Source organism: Sturnus vulgaris, chromosome 9 (assembly GCF_052056855.1).
Source record: "Sturnus vulgaris isolate bStuVul1 chromosome 9, bStuVul1.hap1, whole genome shotgun sequence".
Lineage (NCBI taxonomy): Eukaryota > Metazoa > Chordata > Aves > Passeriformes > Sturnidae > Sturnus > Sturnus vulgaris.
The window spans coordinates 8,381,246-8,401,531 of NC_142251.1; the positions used below are offsets into that span (position 1 = coordinate 8,381,246).

Genomic DNA, 20,286 nt, shown 5'->3' on the forward strand with positions numbered 1-20,286 from the left:
AGCTCTCCAAACCCGCTCCCGCCGCTGCCTTTAGGGCCGCGCTACCCGTGGATGCCCGGAGGAGCGGATCTGGGACCCTCCAGCGGCTCCTGCCTCCCCTTCGCATGCCGGGAGCCACTGGCATTTCGGGGAGGGTTTCACGCGTCCCGTCGCTTTGCGATCCCCGCTCAGGGCACCGCGACCCCCGCAACCGCCCGCTGCCGTCCCCACGATCCGCCCCGGGGGCAGGCGGCTCTGGCCAGGCCGGGCGTCCCGGTCCGCCCGGTCCCGAGCTCGCCACGGCCTGGCTGAGCTCCTGCCCCGACGGGGCGCGCATCCGATCCCGAGCTCCAGCCCCGCTGGCTGCCCCGCATTGCTATGGGGCGAGCCAAGGCCCTTTTCTGCCTCCCCCAAGCCTCTCTCCTCCAGGGCCCGCCGCTCACATCCCACATTTCTCGAGGACGAGAGGTGCCGGCTCGGTACCCGCTCTGCTCACAGTCCCCAGCATCCCTCAGCTCGGCAGGGATGCTCGGTCTCCTCCCAGCCCAGAACGGGAGACGAGACAGGGAGCTCGCCCCAATTCAGCCCTTCAGCAAAAATACACAGTGTCGGGGGAGAAAGGCTGGGGATGGGGCCATTTTTTTCCAAAACATCTCCTTTCGGTGTGCTTTATTTACCTCCTCTTGTCCCAAAGCAGCCCACACCCTTTCCCCCTCTCTCAACATCTCCAACAATTTATTTTGGCTCATTAAATTTAATTAAGAACGGAGTAGGTGTTCCATATTTAATAATGATAAAAAAAAAAAAAAGAAGAAAAAAAAAAAACAACAACCAGGGGCATAATAACCTCCAAGAGGACTAAAATAAAGAATCGCTATTCAGATGCAAGCAGCCACAGTGCAATTTTTTATTACTTTTTTTTTTTTTTTTTTTTTTGCAGTGTCTTTTTAAGAGCATCTAAGCACACACACATAAAAAGCTAGAAGGCATGCATTCCGGAGTTATTCCTATGCATATCCCTGCAATAATTTTCCGCTTTCCTTCGATAAAATTGCCAAATAATAATGAATCATTTCATAAATAATGGGTTTAGAAGCTTATCAGGGCAGGCGGGCCACTGCTGGGGTTTTATCTCTCTCGGCCACATTGCAGTAGTGTTCCGCTCTCCATACTAAATAGGAAACTGGACGTGATGTGGAATTAGAGCCTACCCAGCTGAAGCCACCCAACACTTACTACAAATATAGCCGCGATGCGTAGGCCACAAAATGGCTCCACTCACTTTTCCCAATGAAAAGCAAATGGTGAGTAAAGAGGAATCGGCTCTGCAGAAGTCTGGGCGCTGGGGACGGCAGGATGTGGTTTTGGGGGGCTCCGGAGGGCAGGGAGCGAGCTCTGGGGGGCTTCTGCCCCACATGAGAGACAGGGGAAGAAACACAAAATCTTTTCCGCGGTTGGGTTTTAATCTTTTTTATTCTTTGATGCGGGGTCGGTGAGGAGGAAAATACACTTTACTCTTTGAAATTGTGGGGTGTGGCACCCCCGCCGCCCCGGGACCCTCGGGCTGCGGCAGCGAGGCGGCGGCCGGGACGGGCTGTGGGGCGCTGGGGACGAAGCGCCCACCGGGCCCCGCTCCCCCGGCCCCTCCCCAGGGACAAACACCAGCACACGGCCCGGCCGACAGCCAGAACCTGAGCGCTTCTCCCTGAGAGGGGATCCCCGATATCCCGCTCCCTGCCGCCCCTTCGCTTTGGGGCGATTTCCCTACAAAGGGCCGGCGGCAAAGGTGCACTTTCGGGTTGGAAATTTCCTGCCGATCGGCTGCTGGAAAACAAAAGGATTTTGCGGAGCAGAAACCAGCGGGCGGGGATTTAATGCCCCCCCTCCATTTTTTCTAAACGAAACCACCCCAATTTAAGGCAAAATTCTGCTGATATCTTCGCGGTTTTGCGTATTTCGTTTTTAACAAATACGGGAACAGACACCATCGGGATTATTTTTTTTTTCACGAAGGGGAAAACCTAATTTTTCGTGATTTCGTTGGCGGGGTTAACCGGCCTCCCCTTCTCGTCGCTGGGCGGCGGGGAGCGGGCTCACTCGGCCGCCGGCCCTGTGCCGCTGTCGCGATTTCTCGGCCGGGAGCACGGCCGGTAACCGGCCCCTTGAGGAATTTAATTTGCCCCTTTAGGAATTAAATTTTCCAGCCGGACGTGGGAGAAACGCCGCCGCCGCCGCCGCTTCGTGCGAGCCCATCGGGAGAAAAACAACCCCGTGTCCTGCCCCGTCTGTGATTTCCTCCCGGGAAGACCGGGCTTGCAATGTGTCCAAAAACCGCCCAATTCGCCCCAAATATAGGGCGCTTTTTTTCACGCCTTTTTTTCTGTGTTTATTTATTTTTCCACGCCAGGCCATGGCCGTCGCTCGTTGTGGCCCCATGTGCGAGGCGGCGGCTCCCGGCGGCGGCGGGGGGGGACCCGGGGGTGGCCGCTGTCCCCTCTCACAGGGGCCTCCCCGGGGTGCTGTCCCCTCCTTCCCTCTCCCCTGTAGCTTTCTCCCTCCACTGATCTCTGGCAATCCGGACCCACGAGATCCACCCTCTCCTTTTTTTTTTTTTTTCTCCCCCCCTTCTCTTCCTCCCAGGATTTAGCAGTTTTATCCCGATGCGGGTGTCCTTCCTCTCTGTAAAGTCGTAAGTACCTTGAGGTGGGAGGAGTAAATTCAGCCTGACACTGAGAGCGCTTTTGTTGAAACAGGAGAGACTTGCGGTGTCCCTACTTAAATATGACACATGTGAGTAATCTCTTCCTATACAATATCGGAATAGGCAATTCGATTTTTCTTTCTAGAGGACTGGCGGGAAGGGGGCCGGAGGGAAGGCAGAGAATTTGTGCTTTAGGTTGGGTGGTTGTAATTTTTTAAATTTTATTTTCCAGCGAGATAGTGAGATATGGCCCCAAAAAAATGTTGGTTTTTTTTTTTTTTCTCGCCACTCAGCCTATCAAAAATGAAATAAAAAAGGGAGCAAGAAGGATGGGTGGCAGCTCTCTGCTCCGTTAAGCTCCTTATTTATATAGAAAAGAATAATCAATCAACCAAAAATAAAAAATCCGAAAACAAACGAGGCTATATGTGGGAGATAAAGCATAGAAATAATCGCGATGTAGCAGTCTGCCCTCGGCGCGAGGTGCCCTGTCGCGACAGCATTTGTTCTGTGGGAGAAGGGGACAATGCTGTGTGCGGCCGCGGCCGGGCCCCTTCCTCCTTCCTGCGGTAGCGAATGCGCAGGGAATTGACTCCGTTAGGGGCTGGTTTAACCCCCTCTCCCCCAAAAAGCGGTTTCAGGTATATTTCGATAGCTTATAAATAACAATAAAAGATAATCATAGGAGGTGAAGGGGCCGCCCATGAGGCTAAGGCCGCTACAGGCAGGCCGGGCCGAGACAGGGCTGGCTCCGCCGGGTAGCAAACACCGCCGGGGATCCCAAAACGGGGATAAACACCCCGAGAAAAGCGGGGCTGTGCGCTGAGCCTCCGCCGTATTTTGGCCGCACGATGTAATCCGCGCCCTCGGCGGCGCTACCCGAGCCCCCTCGCTGCTCAGCCGCGCCGACGGTGCCGATGTGAATCCCCACGAGGCTCCGGGAGCCTGGGGGGGTTCGTCCCGTCCCCACCATGCGGGACCGGGGCGCTGGGAGACGTCAAAGCGCCGCTCCGCCAGGCTCCGTGACGTCACGGCAGGGCCGGGGCGCCCCGTGACGTCACGACACCGCACGGCTCGGCAGGGTGGACCCACAGACCCACCCCGGTCCCGCCAGCAAACTCGAAATTATTTGGGGTGATCAGGAACTCCCCCGTTTCTCACCGACGAGGTCTAAGCCCCGAAGCCACCCCCCTCTCCCCGTCGGGACGGTGCTCGCGGAGGGGTGAAACCCCCCCGGGTCCCCATGCGGGGCCCCCCTGAGCGCTGTCTCTCTCCGCAGGACGATGGACAGGCCGCCCGCCCCGCCGCCCCCCAGTGACCCCCGCGATGCCCGCCCCGCCCGGCGGCACGACTCGGAAACGGAGACCACGAGCGAGCCGGAGAGCAGCCGCGGGGGCATGGAGGCGCCGGCAGACCCCCAGCTGCTGCTCAACGGGGCGGCCAAGGAGGCGGGCCGGCCCTCCCCCGGGCCCCCCGCCGCCCCTGTGCCCGTCATCGAGCTGGTGCGCCGGGGGGGCTCCCTGGACATAAAAAGCCGTGAGGCGGCGGGGGAGGCGATGCAGAGAGCGCCGGGAGCCGAGCCGTGCCGCGCCGCCGAGGCCGCCTGCGAGGCCCGCATGGTGCAGCTGAGCCCCCCCGCACTCCCGCTGCAGCCCCCCGGCAGGGCCATGCTCTACAACCTGGGCCAGCCGCTGGCCACCATCAACAGGTCCGTGTCTCCCCCGTGCCATCCCATCCCATCCCATCCCATCCCATCCCATCCCATCCCATCCCATCCCATCCCATCCCATCCCATCCTATCCCATCCCGGAGCAGTTCCCCCAGGGCTGTCCCGCGCAGATTCGGGGGCAGAAGCAGCAGTATCCCTTCCTCTGCGCGGGGCTCGTCGCTCAATCATCGCAGGTTTTTGCGCGCAACTTTGCAAAGAGAGAAAGGGAGGCGGGGGGAGAAGTCAAAAAAAGAAACGAAAAACTCGTTCCTCGAAGGAAAAAAAAAAATTGCGGTGGTAAAGTCCTGGGCAGAGCGAAGGACAATAAACGGACGAGAACCGGTTCAGCTCTTCCGAGCTCCCCGGGCTCTCTCTGTTCACGACGAGTCCAGCAAATTAGCGAAAGGGCCAGCAGAGGCTCTGACAGGGGTTGAGCCAGCCCGGGAGGTGTGCGAGGACGGACCCCGCCTCGCCTCCAGGGAAAGCTGCGCTACGGACCCAGCCCGGGGCGACGTGCCGGGTGTACCTGTGGGGGAGCACAAAGTCGTGGGAGTAGGGGGGATTTTGCCCTAAGCCGCAAGTCGGGACGCCTCACGCCTCTCACATTCCCCTGCCCACACAGGGCTGGCGTCTCTTGCTGCGTGTCCCCGGCTGGCTGCGTGTGGTGTCACCGCACGACCTCGGCTCGGCTTCGTGAGCCGTGAGCTCGCTGCGAGGTCACGGAGCAGCTCCGCTTCCCTCCGGCCCCGGACGCAGCCCCCCTGATGGGCAGGGCCGGGGGGATGTCGGTGTGTCCTCACGGCCTGTCTGCCTTTCTTTGCAGCGGGTTTTTCGGCGAACCGGACTCCTTCTCCATGTACGGCAGCAACCGGGTGAAGCGGAGACCCTCTCCGTACGAGATGGAGATCACCGACGGTGAGAGAATTTCGCCTCTGCGCCGCCTTTTGGGGGGGTGGTGGTCTCCATCTGCCGAGAAGGGAGAGTTCCTGCACTATGCCACACTATGGTACTAAACCCCCAAATTATAAAAGGACTAAACCCCCAAACCGTAAAACGCGAGTAGGATGTCCAGGGAGTCAGGGCGGCTCTCCGGTAAGCGGAGCCCACAGCAGTCCCCAGCAGCGTGCTCGGTGAGTTTGCCTTCACCCAGCACCCAGTGATGCAGTTCAGCCTGCGGCTAATTACATCCCCATTCTGCAAATTGCTTAGAGATTAAATCCGAAAGAAGACAATAAATATAAGCCTTTGTTGAAGTGCAGATCAGGGCCGTTGCAATGAGATGTCTCATCTATAAACCCTTTCAGCCAGGAGGTGTTCGCACTGCAGACCACAGCCTTGGGCAGAAAGGATAACCTTGCCTTTAAACCGCCTAGCAGCAAAGACCTAACCCTGTGCTGAGCTCTGCAGCGGCACGGGGGGATCGTGGCGAGTCCCTTAATTCCGTATACATCCACACACTGTTCCCGTCTGCCCTGGAGAAATATCCCGTGGCACAGCCGGGGAGGAGATGTGGAAGGCGGCATTCTGTTGTTTCAGCAGAGATCCCCGGTGCGGGCATCCCTGTTGGAGCCGCAGGATGATTTTGGAGAATGGAAGGCAGGGAGAGAGCAGGGTAGGATCTGCTGCCTGTTCCTGGCAGCAGGCTTGGGGTGTGGGATATTTGCAAGGGGGTATTTGCCCACTGGATGCTGCCCACCCAAAGGGACACTTGCAAGAACAATTTGCACGTGCAAGGTCGGCCTGTTTATCTCTGGAGTGGATAGCCTGTACCCATGAGATTCACTGAAATGTGTTTTCTCTTTAGCAATTGTAAACACTGTATTTCAATTGCTGGACAATTAATTTTCCTTTTTTCCAGCTAGCTGTCCCTTTCCTTCTACCCAGCTAATCTAAGATCAAATCATAACCTGCATCGGTCTAAAGCAGCATCCCGAAATGGCAGGGTATTATCTGCATTAATCAGCCCGTCTCTCCCCACTGTCTGCCCCCCTGGTCCTTTCAGACTGCAGCCCCGTGGGACAGGGGATGTTACAGCCCTGCACAAGAAGGGCTTTTTGTCTGGGTTTTGATTCTGAGGCTTAGCAGTGACTGGGAAAAGTCCATCAAACCTCCGTGCCTGACTAAAGCTTTGGACTTGCTATTAAATTAAGTATTAAAGATTACAGAAATACTTGGTTGAACCAAGTTCTTGAACATGTGGTTTGAAGCAGGTGTACAGATTGGGCCCAATCTTGCAGGTTCTGGTTCATGTGAATTTCCAGGATTGGACTCAAAATTTTTTAGGGGGAAAAAGGGTATGAGATTGTGTTTTCTAAACAGGAACAATTTGTAGGGGTGTACATCCCATGCTGAGGCATCTGTGTGGTCTGAGGGACTTTGCTTATTGCTCTAAATGTCACCTGCTGAGTGACATCCATGGCACACAGGAGCATCACTCTTGAGGGTCCTCAGCTCTTGGGGGCTACACAAGGGCAGGAAAGTCTTGTCAGACACTTTGTGTTTTTTTCTGTGAGAGAATAAGTGGTGGGGTTTTTGGAAGTAGTTCTTTATCTATTTTATGGAAATTTTTTCCCATTTAATATCTTATTTAAAAATAGTTGGAAGTGTAGATAAAAATGCAAAAAAGTATCTCTAAAAAAGTATGTCCTGGAACTTTGGAAGATAATATTTTTATTAATTTTCCTCATATTTCTAATTACAATTTTAAAAGCATCAGTCAATTTATTAGAACAAAACCTAGGCAAATATTCTCATCCGATTGCTTGAATTAATTATGGTGCAAGTATTTTTATGAGAAATAGATTTTCTATTATAACACAGCTATGGGGCATTTTAATTTCCTCCATTGCTTGACATGTTTTGGCCAAAACCTGATCTCTTTCTAGAAGATATGTTTAATTCAGTTGGTGCAGATATCAAGAATTTGAGCGGTGTAAGAATTTGTTTTATATACTGAAGCTTAATTTGGGTGCCCGTGGATGAAAATGAACAGGTTTGGGTTTTTTTTCTGATTTCTAACCAATTTATGAATAGATGCCTTTTAGTCATCAACTTTCAGTGAACAGAGACACATGTTTGAAGAATGAAAGTCTCTTGAGGATTTTTTTTTAATGAGCATTGTCCAAGATGGGGTTATTTCTCATACCCTTATGGGAGTAAATAGCTCTTAAGCTCCATCTCTCTCTGGATTTAAGACCAGTTGCTTTGTCTTGTCTGGAAAGAGCACAAAAATCAGTAAAGTGTTAAAAATGTCATAGTATTTTAGTAGGAGGTAGCACACTCTTCACTGCTTAATTAGCAATGCTGCTGAGGTCCCTTTGGTCCCTGTCACCTTCCCCACAGTCCTTGGCATAGCTAGGCTGTGCACATCAGGGACAAGGAACCTTCCCTTTGCATGAGCTCTGGCACATTAATTCATACAAAGGGAATTAGGTGCTGTTTAAGGGTGAATATTGCCTTTACTAAAGCATCACACTGGAATCTTAGAGGTCAGAGAGGTGTTTGTCATTTCTACATCCCCCAGCTTGTCCCAGGGGCTGTTTGTGGTTTTAGGGGACTCCTATCTCTGAGCACACCGTGAGGAGGAGTGAGTTGTGTGGCTGCTCACACACTGGAGAAGCTGGCAGCTTTAATCTGGCTGCTTGAGAGTGTGTCCCCATGCAAACCCTGCAGTGCAGGGTGTTCTGTGTGGTGTGCTGGCCTGAAGGGACTCAGCTTCCCCTGAAGGAGGAGAGCTTGATGGTATCTGATCAGCTGGAGCAAGGGATTCCACTTCTCCTGTTGTGCAAAGTGGGATTTGCTGTGGTACAGCCCGACAGGGGTACTTATAAAAAGTCACACCTTTTGGTTCCTGTGCCACAGCCAAGGCAGCCAAGAGTTTTTCTAGAAAAGAATAAAGGTGTTTAATTGTGCCCTGGGTTGCTGGTTCCACTGGGTAACGTTAAAACTGTGATTTACACTGCTCACCAAAGCCAGGGACCTGTTTCCACCTGGAGGGAGAAGTTAGGCAGGTGTCTCAGAGTGGAGAATACAGGAGAGACATGGGGAGAATGGGAATTCCACAGTCCTTCGGGATCAATCTCACCAATATGAGAAGCAAGCCTTTGCTTCCCACTCTGTGATGGTTTTCATTGTATGTGATGCTTCCTATCCCACGGGAGTTTCTACCCTGGTCATTCTTCCAGACTTTCATGAGATTGATGTGACCTTCCATTGTTCGTGTCTCCTGGAGGAGATGATGGGAAGGATGTAATATTAAAAGCATATTAGGGTAGTGTTCCCTCATGTGAGCTGGTTTCCATGGACCCCAGGACTGCAATCCTGATTTGCAGCACTGTTGCTCCTGCAGAACAGTACTTTTCAGTAGAAGTGCTTTTGGGTCTCTTCTGGCACAGAGAAAAGCGTTCCTCATGTACACCAGGAGCTGCCCTGATGTGCTGAAAGGAGAATTGGTGTGTTTTGTGCCTTCATCCTGTGTAGCATTCCCCTCTCAGAAACTGCAAAATTTCAAGGCTGTAAATTTTCAAGGTGTAATTGGAGATTACATGTAATTAGGTCAAATGGACACTTCTAGCAATTTGGAGTCTCTTCTCCAATTAGTGTCAGAGGGAGTTTTTGGCCTGTGGCAGTGACGAGGAGAGAGAGCAGGCAGCCCTCAGGCCAGCTGTGAAACTGTTCCATCCTCACCTGTGATCAGCCTTCCATCAGAACACTGCCTTCCCTCTGTGGCTCAGTCCTGTCCTCATTGCTATGGGACAAATCCCACCACTCCATTTCATTCAGAGGGCTGAATGAAATGGTTTCTCTCAACAGGGAAGACCTCTGAATCTCAGGGTTGTCAAAGCCTCTGCTCAAGCTAATTTCTTCCCGTCCCAATGGTGTGTCCTTTAGACAATTTTGGGGTAGAAAATAAAGCCATGTAGTGAGATAAACTTTTAATAGGATCATTGTTGCTGAGTTACCCTTAATGAGTTGAGATACCCTAAAATTATAGCAGCCTTCTGCACACATATTATGGCCTTCTTCCTTGGAGAGGTGAATGTAGATATCTGAGGAGATATCCAAAGAGATGCAACTCCATTTTTCCCTTCCACTGGATTGAACAGAAGTTACAGCTTTCTCAGCTCCTGGGGTCAGCTTCCACTTAGCTGGAAACTTTTGTTTCACTGCCTTGCAGATTAAACCTCACTAAAATTAGTCAGTTCGTTAATTTGCAAGGCACTGACCTATCCAGCAAAGTAATACCTGGCCTGTTGAGCCCAGCTCCTAATTCTGCGTGGTTGGAATTGCAGGTCCTCACACGAAAGTGGTCCGTCGCATTTTCACCAACAGCCGGGAGAGGTGGAGGCAGCAGAACGTCAACGGGGCCTTCGCAGAGCTGCGCAAGCTCATCCCCACACACCCGCCCGACAAAAAACTCAGCAAGAACGAGATCCTGCGCCTGGCTATGAAATACATCAACTTCCTGGCCAAGCTGCTCAACGACCAGGAGGAAGAAGGAAACCAAAGGGGCAAAGTGAACAAAGACTCGGGGATAGTCCAGGAAGACCTCCTGCAGGACATGTTGTCTCCCAACTCCAGCTGTGGAAGCTCTTTGGACGGAGCGGCGAGCCCGGACAGCTTCACGGAAGAGCACGAGGCTCTGGATTCGAAGCACACGCGGAGCCTGCACCACGCCATGCTGCCCGTAGAAGGCACGGCACAGCGGTGATGACCCTCACACTGCCCCCGAGGCGCCACGGGGCAGAGGCCAGGCTGGCTGTGCCGCTGCTGGAACTTGTGGGGTTTGTGACTCTGCCTTGCCCACCCTCCCCAGCCCCGCTGGCTGAGGACAAGACCAGCCCAGATGGACGTTCGGGGTTTAGGTACGTGACCGTACAAAGAAGAAGAGCGCTGAAGTCATCTTCGTTGTACAGAACTGCTCGGGATGGGACTCTGAGGAGGGGAAGGAGACGTGGCTGGCGCCTCTCCAGCGTTTAGAGGGTTTTCAGACCACTTGGTGACCGTCTCTTTTCAAACAGTCATCTGGGTGAGGCATGGAACTCCTCTTTCACTGCCCACGGAGGCCACCGGCGCTTTCCAGCTCCACGTGTTGCTGGAAGCTGCTGCATCACACCAGTGCTGCAGCACTTCTCCAGCCTGTGGCACATCCAGCTGGTCTGAGCAGGAGCTTGGCCACACATTCCTGTTGTCTGAGAGCTTTTGACTGTATCTTCTTAAAGAGGTGAAAAAATACCCTCAGCAAAAGAACTATTAAAAGGATTTAGACTATTTCTTTTTTCTCTCCTTCTTTCTTTTTTTCTTTCTTTTTTTTTTTCCCTTCCCTTTCTTCCTTTCTCTTCTATCTAATTTTGGATTGTTTGGGCTTTTTGTATTTATGACATGGGATTACTTCTGTTTAACACTGTCATGCAGTATCCACTGAATGAAAAGGTACATAGGTGTTTTCTACCACCCTCCCAGTCCCTGATCCTTCTGCTGGTAACACTCAGCAGGCGAATTTCAAACCTGCTGTGATCGCCTAGAGTTTTTCCAGTGATTTCTGTGGGGCCAGAGCTTCTCTCAAGAAAGATGAATTTCAGAGTTGATAAGGGAAGAAAATATTTGCTAGTGAAGTATCTCTTTGGACTGGGGGATTTTTAAATTCAAAAAATCAAAAAAAAAAAGGGCAAAAGGAGTCAATGATGTATCAACAGTGTGCGTGTACATAGGGTTATAAAAAGGTTTTTTGATGGTATGCTTTGAATTTTTTTGTTTTATTGTGTGAAAATGGTGGTTCAGCTGTGCCAATGCCCACAGTGTGGACAATAGTGCTGGATTTATTCTGGTGTTAGGAAGGCCCTCACCTGTCAAGGCTGGTGGGAGTCCACAGCCTCTCTGAATCTTGTGGGGAAGCAGTAAAACCAGAGGTGGGATTAGCCTCCATTCCTGAGTGCTCAAACTGCTGCAAAACCGAGCTCTGTGACTGAGCTGATGCTCTGCTCCTGCTGCCCCCCAGGAGGATGTTTGGGAAACAGGAGGACAGGGGAGCAGGAGGCTGCTGCTGTGGTGGCTGGGAGCTGAGATCCACACTGTGCCATCACTGCTGCGTCAGACCCACCTCCCACCACCCCATCTCCTGAGGCCTGATGGAGACACTGCCCCAAACCCATCCTCTCCCTCTGCAGAGATGCCAAGGCACAGAAATCTCTACCGTGATACAGTAGGAAAAACCCCCAAACCCACACACAAACATCCTTTGGAAGGGAATAAATCTTTCTGAGTGGGCACATCTTCCACCACACTCGTGCCTTCCCAAGGATGCTGAGGTACAAGGGAACACAGAGAATTTGAGTGGGTGTCTGCAAGCCCATCCAGGCTTAATTCAGAGCCCTGTCATTTCCATCCCTGCTTGGTTTTGATGCCTCTTTGTAAATATTAGGTAAGAGTCTGGCATGTGGCTTGGCATGTTAGGCGGAATTAGTCGCCTGGGAAGGGATCCTGGCCCATGCAAGGATTTCCAGCATAGCCCCCAAATTTTTGGAAAGCACCAATCTCCCTCATCTTAAATTGGGGAAAAGGAGGAACATTCTTGAGTCTGATTTGCCTGTGCACGGGGGTTTTTACTAGAGGGGGGTACCTGGAGGGCTGGGCCAGGGAAGGAGCTGGCAGGTGAGGAAGCGATGCTGAGGAAGAGGTTTGGACTGGTACTGGTGCCAGGGGTAGGAGAGGAAAGCAGAGGGAGCTGCCAGGGGGGCCTCGGGGGGGGTAAGGGGGTGCTGTCACACAGATAAAGCCGTTCCTGGTTCCCAAATAACCCTGCATGGGGAATGTGGGGGTTTTACACCCTTGCTATTAAACTGTCACATGGAAAAAAATAAAAATTCACCGATACTCAGAAATTCCTCATTCCACACATATCCATTACTTCTTGTTTATATCTTCTCAGTAGTTGAACAGTTGGGAAAATGGTACAACCTTGTCAGCACCCCCAAACACCCCCAGGCAAACACACTCCTGCAGGGAGTGCTGCAGGTCCCCCGGGCTATGTACAGTTGTACTTTAATTGTGATTTGAATGGTACATTTCCTCTGCCCACCTCTCCTCCTGCCTGCTTCATCTCTCGCTGTGTGGACCATCACCATCATTCCTGTTGGAAACAGCGCGCTGGGGCAATGTTGTACCGTGTGAGTGAATTCCTGCCTTACGAATTTTGGTTTTTTCGGCCCCATCCCTTTCTCTGCCACACTCCCCTTGGATTTCTGCATTTTTTCTGCAGAAATGAAGTAACCAGACCTGGTACCCTGAGTCTCAACCCACTGTGGATGTGCTATTTAGAAAACACATTTGTTGTAATGTGTGTGTATATATAAATATATATATATAATGAATATATCAAGAATATTTCTAAATAAAGTTTTACAAAGCAGCCTCCACTCGCTGTCTGCCTCTGTCCCACCTCACCACTTGCATCCATCATTAGTGTGCTTTTTTATCCCTGAGGGTTGTGGGGGCAAGAAGCCAGGGTGGCCCATTCCCAACCAGCCAAAAACATAAACGGGCAGCAAAAAACGTTGCAAAAGGATCTGCTAATGTATTTTTTTTTCTTGCTTGACTCACACCGTCCAGCCTGGGCGGGAGGAAGGGCTCGGGGCCGGCAGGAAGGAAGGCGGGCGATGAAGCAATGCCCCGCCGCAGGCGAGCGTTACCAGCCACCCCCACCGTACCCCCCGTGTCATTTGCAGGTCCCCCCAAAAGCTCCAGTGGCCTTTTCCCTTCTTTTGGCGAGGCTGGCTGTGAAAGGAAGGGGCTGCTGGGGGCCATGCTACTTCCCTTTGCACCATGGCAGGCATTTGGCCATGATTTAACAGGCAGTGAGAGTAATTCCTCTTTTTTTTAGAAAGAAATTATCACAGCCACGTGCATAAGTGCTTTTAAAAATACACAGCACTAATTAGGAAGTGTTAACAGGCTAAGTGATTCCCTGAACATATGTATGTTTTTAAATATCTATCTATCTATCTATCTATCTATCTATCTATCTATCTATCTATCTATCTATCTATCTATCTATCTTATGTTTATATATATCTTATACATATCTATATCTCTTATTTATATCATTTATATAAACAGCACTGTACTGCTGATGGTGGCTGACACCATACAGAGCATAGAGCAGATGAGCAGGAATGGTACCACAAGTATTTTCTTGTCTGTAATTTCTATTAATTACAGAGTCATTGCTGATATTTAAACAAACCCTTTCAAGTATCTCTTGGTTTTTTAAAGCCTCCCCACAAGAGTTTAGCTGCTAACCCCTCCTCCCCAGCAGCCTGGGAGCCAATGCTTGCTTTTAAGGTTTCTGGGTGGAATTTCCCCCAGATGGAAGAGGGGACCCTTTCTCAGGCTCCACCCTGGGGGTGCAGGGAGCCCTGTCCACCCAGGTCTCCACCAGAGGAGAGACATGGGGGTGTCCCCTCCATAGCCAGCACTGGGCTGGTTTCATCCCAGGCACTGGGACAAGGCGTGGGGCAAAGTGAGCAGTGTGTGGCTGCTGGGTGTTTATCTGGAGTTGGGAGATCATGGCTGTACATCTGGTTTAACCCCTGTCTCCTGTTCTGCTGCCAGCCCAGCAAGAGCTGATAGCTCACTCACCGGTTATCTCTGGCTCCCACCTCCTGCCTCTCTCCCTTCCTCCTTCCATTGCCCAGACAATTCTCCTTTCACCTTCTGCTTTTTTTGCTTTCTTCGAGTAAAACATCCTTGATGGCCACACGTATTTTGCAACCAGCAAAGGAAAAAACATTCTTAAGGGAAAAACACCTGCAGGGTGAAGGCTTCAAACAACTCTGTGCACATTTATAGGTTCTATAATCTATGGAAAGGGCTGAGACGCTTCCAGTGGCACCTGCTCCATGTGGGATGGTCAATGTGCATCACTCCTGATTGACCCCGGTGGTGGGGAGACCCTGGGTGCTGCTCTGCTGGGACAGGCTCCAGGGTTGTGTCCCCAGGTGGTGGCTTCATGTTGGCCATGCTGGAAGAAGTATCTCTCTTTCAGCATCTTTTTCTCCTGAGCATCTGGACCTTGTTGCTGCTTGGCCACCAGAATGCAAATGTCACAGAAGGTAGCAGACATTCACCTGCTGACATTCATAATTCATCATTATGTTTCTTTTGAAAAGTAATTTTTGAAAGCCCTTCCCATTCTTGTCTTCCAATGGCAAATTTAATTCATTTCTCATCAAATGGTAATTTCTTTTCACAATCGTGTTTCAAAGGGTGATGTGCAATGCTCTGTGGATTCAAATATATGGGGAAAAAACACAACCCAACCCGTTTCTTTCTCTGTTCATGCAAAACAGAAAAGAAAGCTGGGGAAAGCACCCTAAAGTCCTGGTTGTCACTGCACGGAAGGGACTGGTGCAGCAGGAGAGAAACAGCCTGGGTGTCATGGGTGGCATTGCCCTCAGCTGGGACAGTGCTGGGGCTCAGCTCTCACTGGTGGCACTACAAGGTGTTGAGCGTTCTGGTCTGTAGGGTAGGAAATTTCCTGGCAAATAGCAGTTTCTTCATGAACTTGAAACACGTGCATTTAAAGGTGTTTTGTTCATCCAGTTTTGTAATGTGTTCCAGGAACTCAGTGACATTCAGGCTTCCAGGGGCAGAAAATTTCCCTCACAAGTGCATGGATGACATTGGGGAGTGAGAACAGCAGGGACTGACACTGAGATAAAATTGAATTAAAAACCAGAGAGAAGGTGGGAGGATTGCATTAATCCAAACTGATGAAACAAGAAACACAAAATCCCAAAATCAGTACAAATTTGAGCAGCTACTATTTTCCAGCCTCATTATCTGTTTTTAATTACATCTTTTCTGACAAAGCCATGCTGAGGGCAGCCTGCACTGGCAGCCCTGCCTGGGAACACCGTCGAAGCCAGGAGCAAGGACCTGCTTCATTAAGGGCATTCCCACATAATTGAATCAAATATGCTCAGGGAAAAGACGGGACCCAAACATTCCCACCCCGGCAGCCGATGAGAACGCTTCTCCTGTTCACTGTGACAGGCGAAGTGACAACAGGAGGGAGTAATTTATGGCTCTCTGGGACTGCTCGTTCTGCTCTTCATCCCGGGGCTCATCCCTGCCATTCCCACCGCCACACAAAGGCTGCAGCCGGCCAGCGGTGCCCAGGGGACACTGCGCTGTCACACGCAGCAAGGAGATGAGCAGCGAGCAGGATCCTTTCTCTCCTCCCAGTCCTGTTTTTTCTCTCTGGTCCTCCTGCCTCTCCTTTCACCTTATTCCTCACTCCTCTTTTTTTTTTGTTTCCATCCCAAAACTGGGATGAGAGAGCAGGGCTAGCGGTGGATGGGAGAAGATGAGGATGCTTTGACACCACAGGGGCCACAGCGAGGACCTGCACCACTGATGGGGATCCAGGAAACCTCCCGGGGGCGGCTCCAACAGGCACTTTCAAACTTGTCCCCCCGGTAGACATTCCTTTTCCCCTGCTCTTGGAGCTATTCTCAGCCGCCCCAATGACCTTTCCGGGGAACAATTTACTATTGTGTTTTGGTGAAGCCCAGCCTCTATTTTTACACTCTGTTTTGCTGATGCGGGCACAGGGAGCGAGACGGGAATCCAGCAGGAAATGGGAGGGAGCGTCTGGAGCATGGTTAAAGCTGCCCCGGAGCTTTGATGTGCCGTGGCCGAACCCGACCGGCAGCACGCGGTGGGGTCGGGGGCTTCTCTCCCTGCCCATCCCTCTGGTAAATCCCGCCTGGCACCAGCTTCATCTGGCCGTGCCAAGGTGGCAACGAGTCCTGCAGCAAAGGGCTTTTGGCAAAGGGGCCGGCAAAGCCGCAAAGTGCTCCTCAGCTCAGGCAGCTTTCTGCTGGCGGGGTGTAGCTCAGGGAATGCTGGAAAGAGGGGAAGGAGGTGACTGGGCTAGGAGAGGTTTGAGGACATGCCCAAGGATGTCCAGGAAGGGCATGGCAGAGCATCCTGGCTTGCATCACGTGAAATAAGCAGGCTGGAGTTGGCAGGTCTTCGTGAGAGGGGCTGTCAAACCGTGGTCCTTCCTCATGTGGGACCTGGGCTTGTCGGGAGTGAGTGGTTCCAAGAATGCCAAGCATCACAGCCTAGAGTGGCTAGAGCAGCGTGGCTGCCTGCATGCCGTGTTCACCCTGTGTTTGTGGCAAGGAACAACAGAGCCCCATTCCAGATGTATAGCTGGGAAGATGGCCAAAGCCCAGGGAAGGGAAGGGAATGTGTCCAATCTTGCAGCTGTTCTGTTTCCACCACTGTCAGCACCTGCCCCTAGGGCAGGAATAGGACCCTGCTGCCCAGGGCTTGCTCAGAGCCTACAGAAACCAGAGGAGAAGTCATCCTGCATATCTGAAATGTTCAGCCATGGTCTCACCTACTGCCCATCCAAGGCTCCCGGGGGGAATTGGGAGCAAGAGGATGCTTTACAAAAACGGTCCCAGCTCCACAGCACTTTGCTTGCTCTGAAATATCCCTTCACACGCCTCTGTAGCTGAAACAAAACCCATCAACACCGTCCCAGTCGTGTCTTGCAACCATCCAGCATTGCAGCACCACTGCTCCGAGCATCCAGTCTGCTCCATCCCCAGGAATGGCATTGAAACGGGAGCTGGAGGCTGGCGGGGTATCCTGGATGGAGTCAGCAGTGTGCCACTGTGGATGCTGTGGGTGGGAAGTGCCTGCTCCGGGCGGGGAAGGCTCTGTGCTTGCCGGGAGTGCAATTGGTGAACTGGTGCTGAGGCAGGGAGCAGGTGAGGAACAAGCCTGGATGAGGCTCCAGAGTGGGACATCGCTGAGGTGGGTTAGCAGTGACACATCGGCACAGCCACCTGTGTGACAAGGACTCACAGACACTCACTCCACAAACACCTGCCCATGCACAGGACAGGTGAGTGTGCACTGACTTGCTCACGAATGCACAGCACTGTAACGGTGCACAAACACAAACCCTCCTTTTTGCACATCCCGTTTCCGTGGGCACATTCATGGATGCACATTTGCAGACAGTCCTAAATACACGTTGGGATGGATGTGGACATGCAGGCATGTGTCTTCAAGCCACCCAAGCCCGTGACATGCTCACACATGTGTCCCCCCCTCGCACGCCGCCCTGCTTGCTGCCCCCATCAGACAAAACTCCAGAGTGGTTTTGCTTTTGGCTGCCATCCGCAGAAATCACTCACAAGCTGCTCCCTGCCTCATCCTTGCAAACCCTGAGCTATTTTTTCCTTTCTGGGTCAGGTGGCACCAAACCACTTAAAGCCGGTACTGGATGTTTTTCCCGGGGTGTTTCCAGGGCAGCAGCAAGGCTGAGCTGAGCCGCGGCACCCGTTGCTCCTATCTCGGCTCTCTGCCCGTCCCTGGGACCACCCTCCAGCTGCTCCATCCCGCTCCGAGCTGCTCCTCTCTATCGCTGCGTGCAGGTGCCGCGGGATGGGGATAAGGCCCTACACCCGCACACCCCAAGGGACAGGCAGAAAGGCGGTGTGAGCGGGAGCGTGTCTGTCCCCTCCAGTGGGGACACTGTCCCCTCGCTGGCAATGCCAACGCCAACGCCCTGCTCGCTGCTCCGCTCTCCAGCAGGAGCTCGCAGCCGATGCCTTCCCAGTGCCGCGTCCCGTGGGGAACCCGCAGCGGGTCCCAGGCGGGTCCCACCCGAGCCCCGCACCGAGCCCGGGCGGGCGCTGCGCTCCCCGCGCCGCCTCCTTTGAACAGCTCTGGGGGAAGCCTCGCTCGCAGATAAACAGCACATCAAACCCACCGCAGCACCACGCTTCCTGCCCGCGGGCCGGGCCCAGACCCAGCCGGGGCAGAACCGGAGCGGAGCCGGGGAGGTTCCGAATCGGAGTCACGGCCGGAGCAGAACCGGAACCGGAGCGGAACCGGGGCAGTTCTGAATCGGAGCCGGAACCGGAGCGGCACCGGGGCGGTTCCGAAGCGGAGCCGCGGCCGGACCGGACGCACCCCGGCCGTCCCCGCCGCTGCCGCCAGAGGGCGCTGCCACCCGCCCCGAGAGGCCCCGCGGGAGCAGCGCCCGCCCCGGGGCTCGTTAATAATAATAATATAAATAAAAATGTTTTCTCGGTGTTTTCCAAATAAAGTGTGTTAAAGACTGTCCTTTCCACTCTTCCTTTTGCCTTGTCCTTCTCCTTTCTCCTCTCCTCTCTCCTATCCCCATTCTCCCTTTCTCTCTTTCTCCCCTTGTCCATTCCTCTCCCTCCTTTTCCCCTCTTCCACCAGAAGATCTTCTTTACAGATCTTCCTGGGGCTACCGCAGACCGACAATCGCTGTGTTAAACCCGCTATATTTGAACACTGCAGCTATTTTCCTGAAGAATTTTGTATTCTGCGGTAGAAGGGTAGAGAGACAGCTCGGGACAGCTGCTGCTCCCCCCAGCTCAGCCAGGCCCTGCAGGTCTCTGTGCTGTCTGCAGGTTCCCACTCCCTGGAACGTGGGGACAGTGGGTTCTGTGCCTGTGGTCACCAGCTCCACATTGGCTCTGCCAGAGGAGCACAGGCAGCCGAGTCTCCTGGGATTTCAGCAGAGGTGAGGTGACCCTGTGAAGGCTCACACTTCCCAGTGGAGCACTGGTGGCTGTGCCGATGCCCTGCTATTAATTGAGTTCTAATTAATGTCCCACTAGTCCTGGAAACAACCTCTTCTCCTCAGTTCCAGGCAAAGCCATCTATCAGGGGTCTTCACCTTTTGTCCTCAAAACCTGTTCAGGGCTGGATCCAAAAGGAGCCTGTTTGGAGCACATTGTCACAGTTGGGAATGGTTCAGCCCATTCTTATCAATCCTGTCCCTCTTGGAGGAGCTCTGGATCCCTGTCCCCATCTCACGGTACTCAGTGTGTCTGCAGCACCATCCTGGGGGCCCCAGCAGCCTCCAAAGCTTCAGGAACTTGTTAAGGTTCCCAAAAAGCTCTCCTGACTTCAATATACCCTGAGAAATACCCTTTTCAGGTCTTGGACTCCCATGAAATCCCTCTGGCCTTTCCATGTCCCTCCCACTCCCTTCCCCAGCAACAGAAGTCAGTGCTCTGAGGAGATGAGGACATGATTTTCCCCCTCTCCTCCATTACCTGCATCTGTTTGCTTGGGTGGCAGCCAGAAAAGTGACTTCATGCGTTCAATCTTTTTTCCCCTGCCCTTTATTTTTCATTTTATTTTTCTACCAGCCCAAGGCTCTCGCCTGTTGTAGAGTCGAGGGGGAAGCATCCCGGCCAAATCCTACCCCTGTGTTATGGTAATCACGGCTGCCACCCAGCAGATGCAGCTCGCTGAAATAAAAAAGGCTGTTTAGCAGGCAGGGAGAAGGAGAGGGGAGCTTTTGTTTGGCATTGGAGTACACTTGTAAAGCAACAACTGGAGCTCGTTGAAAAGAAGTGGAGGTTATTAGATTCCTTTCATTTACTGCCGATGGTCCTGCTATTTTTGCCCCTTCATGTTCCAGGCAAAAGCCCTGGTTCTGAGAAGGAAGAGGACCTCAAAATCTGCTGCCTCTGCTGCTGACCATGGAAATAGATAGGGCTGGTGCCTGCTGCGGAGTTCTGGTTGATTGCAGCACAGAGCTCAAGGATGCTCAGGCTGGTCTCCTGTATTGGGGATGCTCCTCACTCTGCCCAGGGCCCTTTCTTTTTCCCAGTGAGGCTGTGGGACTGGAAGAAGGAAATCACTTCCCTCAGATGGTGCTGAGCAGGGGTGCCCCACTGAATGCAGGCTCTTCTCTACCCCTTGGGGACATAGACAGGCATGCAAGGGCATCCTGCTCATGGGACATAGCCTTTCCTGATGCTCCTCTACCTTCCAGGATGCTTGGTCCTGCCTGCTGTGAGGCAGCAAAGTTAAGAAGACTCAATTT

At 52.6% G+C, this 20,286-nt stretch overlaps 1 protein-coding gene across 3 annotated transcripts; it reads left to right on the plus strand.

Annotated features, from left to right (window-relative positions):
• The first annotated feature begins 1,125 nt into the window (after window positions 1-1,125).
• Window positions 1,126-12,795, plus strand: TAL1 (TAL bHLH transcription factor 1, erythroid differentiation factor). 3 transcript variants are annotated; one of them, XM_088169753.1, is made up of 5 exons: window positions 1,126-1,283; window positions 2,620-2,668; window positions 3,960-4,388; window positions 5,212-5,303; window positions 9,680-12,795. In XM_088169753.1, the coding sequence occupies exons 2-5, from the start codon at window positions 2,640-2,642 to the stop codon at window positions 10,096-10,098; spliced, it is 969 nt and encodes a 322-aa protein (XP_088025879.1). In that variant the 5' UTR covers window positions 1,126-1,283; window positions 2,620-2,639; the 3' UTR covers window positions 10,099-12,795. The 3 variants fall into 3 exon arrangements, with proteins under 3 accessions (XP_088025879.1, XP_088025880.1, XP_014727504.1); XM_014872018.2 differs by having other exon boundaries at window positions 1,165-1,283; window positions 2,620-2,769; XM_088169754.1 differs by lacking the exon at window positions 2,620-2,668 and having other exon boundaries at window positions 1,132-1,283.
• Window positions 12,796-20,286: the final 7,491 nt, after the last annotated feature.

Excerpts from the sequence above, each read along its gene's own strand:
- TAL1 (XM_088169753.1), top strand. The coding sequence starts at position 2,640 with ATGCGGGTGTCCTTCCTCTCTGTAAAGTC. Across the intron at positions 4,389-5,211 it reads CCGCTGGCCACCATCAACAG|CGGGTTTTTCGGCGAACCGG; the intron begins GTCCGTGTCTCC and ends CTTTCTTTGCAG. Across the intron at positions 5,304-9,679 it reads CGAGATGGAGATCACCGACG|GTCCTCACACGAAAGTGGTC; the intron begins GTGAGAGAATTT and ends TTGGAATTGCAG.